This window comes from Lipotes vexillifer, unplaced genomic scaffold (genome assembly GCF_000442215.2).
Source record: "Lipotes vexillifer unplaced genomic scaffold, Lipotes_vexillifer_v1.1 scaffold472, whole genome shotgun sequence".
Taxonomy (NCBI): domain Eukaryota; kingdom Metazoa; phylum Chordata; class Mammalia; order Artiodactyla; family Lipotidae; genus Lipotes; species Lipotes vexillifer.
This window is the reverse complement of record NW_006797698.1, coordinates 1,986,465-1,989,454: the sequence shown is the minus strand read 5'-3', so window position 1 is coordinate 1,989,454 and position 2,990 is coordinate 1,986,465. Positions and strand designations below refer to the sequence as shown.

Genomic DNA, 2,990 nt, shown 5'->3' with positions numbered 1-2,990 from the left:
CTCTTCATCCCGCCGCCGCCGCCTCTCCCCAGCCGCCTGGGTCTCTGCCCTCACCAGTGCTGACCGACTGTGCGGGGCTTGAGTTTAACTTGCCAAAATCTTTATTCTTTCGATATTTGCAGATATGTGCCACTGTTTCCAACTTTTCATCAACAAAAAGGCCTTTCCAACTCCTTCCAAATTAGAAGACCAGGTGGTGACACACAGCACCTCTGGACATTCTCCCCTGTGCGGGGCCGGAGGCGGGCCGGGCCCTGGGACTGCTCTCAGATGAGAAGCGGCCGCCGTGCTCCCCACTCCAGAGACCCACAGGAACCTTTGTAACTAACCCCCACCCCCAGGGAAGGCTAGGAACGCCGGAGCCCGCGGCCGGGGGCTGCCAGGGACCAGCCCTGCTGGACGCGCCGCGCCAGGCTCACTGCACGGAGAAGAAGGGAGCTCGGCCCACGCCCGGCGCCGGCCAGCGACGGGCCCAGAGGCCGGGGCGTCCGAGCGCCTGCCCGGCCGGCGGTCCAGCTGCTCCTGGGGGAGCTCCCCCGCCCCTCCCCTCCTCTGCTCCTTCCTGCATGGACTTCTGCCGTTCCTGCTCCGCTCCGGACGCCGCAGCCACGCCGCGCTTGCCTTCCCCTCTCTTGGCCTCCCATTTCCTAGGATCCGCATTCGGGCGGGCTCTGCCCCAGGAGCCTGGCAGGGGCGCAGGGCCTCTTCTGGCCTCTCTCCTCTCTCTCTCCATCCACTGTGCCCCTCGGGCTACGCCGCCGTGCTCGGCGTAATGTGCCATGTGGTGTCTGTGCCGCAGACGGGCCGCTACCCGCTCACTTCTGGACTTTGCTCTCACTGGTGGTCATGCCCCGTGCTCCCGGCCATGTCCCTCAGCCCCACCGTCCACCTCTCCTCGCCCCTTCCCGTCTCTTAACGCCCCAGCCCCCTGGGCTGCGCGCTCCTCACGCCCTCGGTATCTCGTGTCCTTGCTCTTTTGTAAGGGGCGGGCCCGGCCCAGTGACCTGTGCTGCTCTGTATGGTGCCGTGTGTAAGAATAAACCCGTTGGAATACTCGTGGTCTCAGTTCCTTCCCGGTCCCGCCGCCCCGGCCCTGCCCCACTGCTAGGGCCCGCCCAGGAGGAGGGAGGACGGGAGGGCTGGCTGGGGATTCCAGGTGGGCTGCTGACGCCGCAGACCCTGGGCCCCTTTAACACGCCTCTTCTGTTCTCTTCCAGTCTCGAAAGGGTGCCGACTTGGACCGGGAGAAAAAAGCCGCCGAGTGCAAGGTGGACAGCATCGGGAGTGGTCGGGCCATCCCCATTAAACAGGTCAGCACTCCCTTCCCCTGGGGCTGGAGAGGAGCTGAGATGAAGCCCAGGAAATGTTAGATGATGGTTCTTTTCGGGGCCTCTGGAAGATGGTGAGAGAGGCCAGCGCCCTGCCCCGGCCAGGCCTGAATCCTTAACAAGGAGAGTTCTGCAGAGAACTCACAGCACAGCGGCGAAGGGTGGCCGGAACCCTTACGCTGCCAGTTCCTCCTCACCACCACAGGGGGGCAGCAGAGAGCCGCCTGCCATCCTCAGCTGCACTTCGCTGGTGGTGGTTCTGGAGGTGGGCGGCCCTGGAGGAGGGTTTGGTCTCTCTGGCCTCCCTCCCCTCCTCCCAGAAAAAGAAGAGAATTCTCAAGAGAGTACCCTGAGGAGTACGCATTGAAGGGCTTACCGAGGGCTCTTCCTACCCTGGGTTCACTGGCCCAGTCTTACCGTGTGAGCCTCTGTTTGTTTGTAAAGACGAAACTTAGTGGAGGGGCCACGTCCTGGTAGGGCCTCTCCCTCACCTCCTTCCTCAGTCACTGCCTGGCAGGGCTGGGCCACCCGGTGATGGATCCTCCCAGACTTCCTGTCGTGGGTCTCTCTGCTGGAAAAAGACGTTGAGTGATGGAGGGGTCTTCGTGCAGTTGATGGTGTGCTGGGCAGGCAGGGCTCTAGAACTGCTGAGCCGGCCTGGTGGTCAGTCCGCTGTACCCACAGGATGCTGCGCTTGGCCCAGATCTTCTTGGGAGCCGGCGGTTAGAGATGCTGTGTCTACAGGGGCTGTGATGTCAGTTTTTGACCACAGAGGAGACTGGTGTGGCTGGAGCACCTGAGGTCAGCCTGGCCAGGGCCCTGTGGTCAGGTTTGGCTCTCCAGGCTGGGGCTCCTGGAGCCTGTAGGTAGTGTGACCAGAATTCTGGTGTTAGGGATGGGGGTTTCTGACCTCACAGTGAAGGTCCATTGGGTTTCAGGAAGGGTTTCGGGGCCCAGAGGACAGACACAGTGAGGAGCACTGTGTCACCCCACGCCCTCTGTCTGTGCTTCAGCCCTCCCCTGAAGTGTCACCACAGTGACGCCCAGCAGGCACTGCTCTAGGTGGGTCAGCCTGCCCGGGGGTGCGTGGAGGGCCTGGGAGAGTGGCAGTGGGCACTGTCCTCCCCGTCCCTGTGTGTGTTTGGGCACAGAACTGGTCCATAAACCTGTTGATGGTGTGACTGTCTCTGGGGCCGTGCTGACCGAGGCCTCCCACAGGGCCCTCGCCGGGCCAGGCAGGGGACTGTCACTCCCCGCTTTGGGGGCGTGTGCTCTGAGTACACACACACACACACACACGCGCGCGCGCGCGCGCGCACACGCACACATTAACATTTAACAGAGACAACGCTTATCCCCACCCCCACACCCCCGCCCGTGCTCTGAAATAAGTTAGCCCCAGACGCCCCCTTTCCTGTCTGGGGTCGGTCTGATTTATCTGCTCCCTGAGTCCCCCACGTGGACGGGAAGGCGGGGCTGTGAGGTGGGGGGTGAAGCCCGGCCAAAGGGGTCAGCTAGGGCACTGGAGTGTCACAGGCCCCCGAACCTCAACAGCCAGGAAGCTGCCGGCTGGAGGCAGGTGCCTAGCCGCGCCGACCTCACGGGGGCTGGGGGCGTGCCTGCCGTTGGGACCGCACGTCCTTCCACCACTCTCCCCTCTCC

At 63.5% G+C, this 2,990-nt stretch overlaps 1 protein-coding gene across 6 annotated transcripts in view; it reads left to right on the top strand.

The window, feature by feature from the left end:
- The window catches only part of AGAP3 (ArfGAP with GTPase domain, ankyrin repeat and PH domain 3), a 58,033-nt gene that overhangs the window by 36,288 nt on the left and 18,755 nt on the right, over positions 1-2,990 (top strand). For 5 of the 6 annotated variants that reach the window (XM_007469824.1, XM_007469821.1, XM_007469822.1 and 2 more), the window contains one exon: positions 1,218-1,310. In XM_007469824.1, coding sequence (XP_007469886.1) covers positions 1,218-1,310 — 93 coding nt within the window. Of the gene's footprint in view, positions 1-122; positions 1,056-1,217; positions 1,311-2,990 lie in introns of those variants that run through there. The other variant, XM_007469825.1, reaches the window with a different exon arrangement.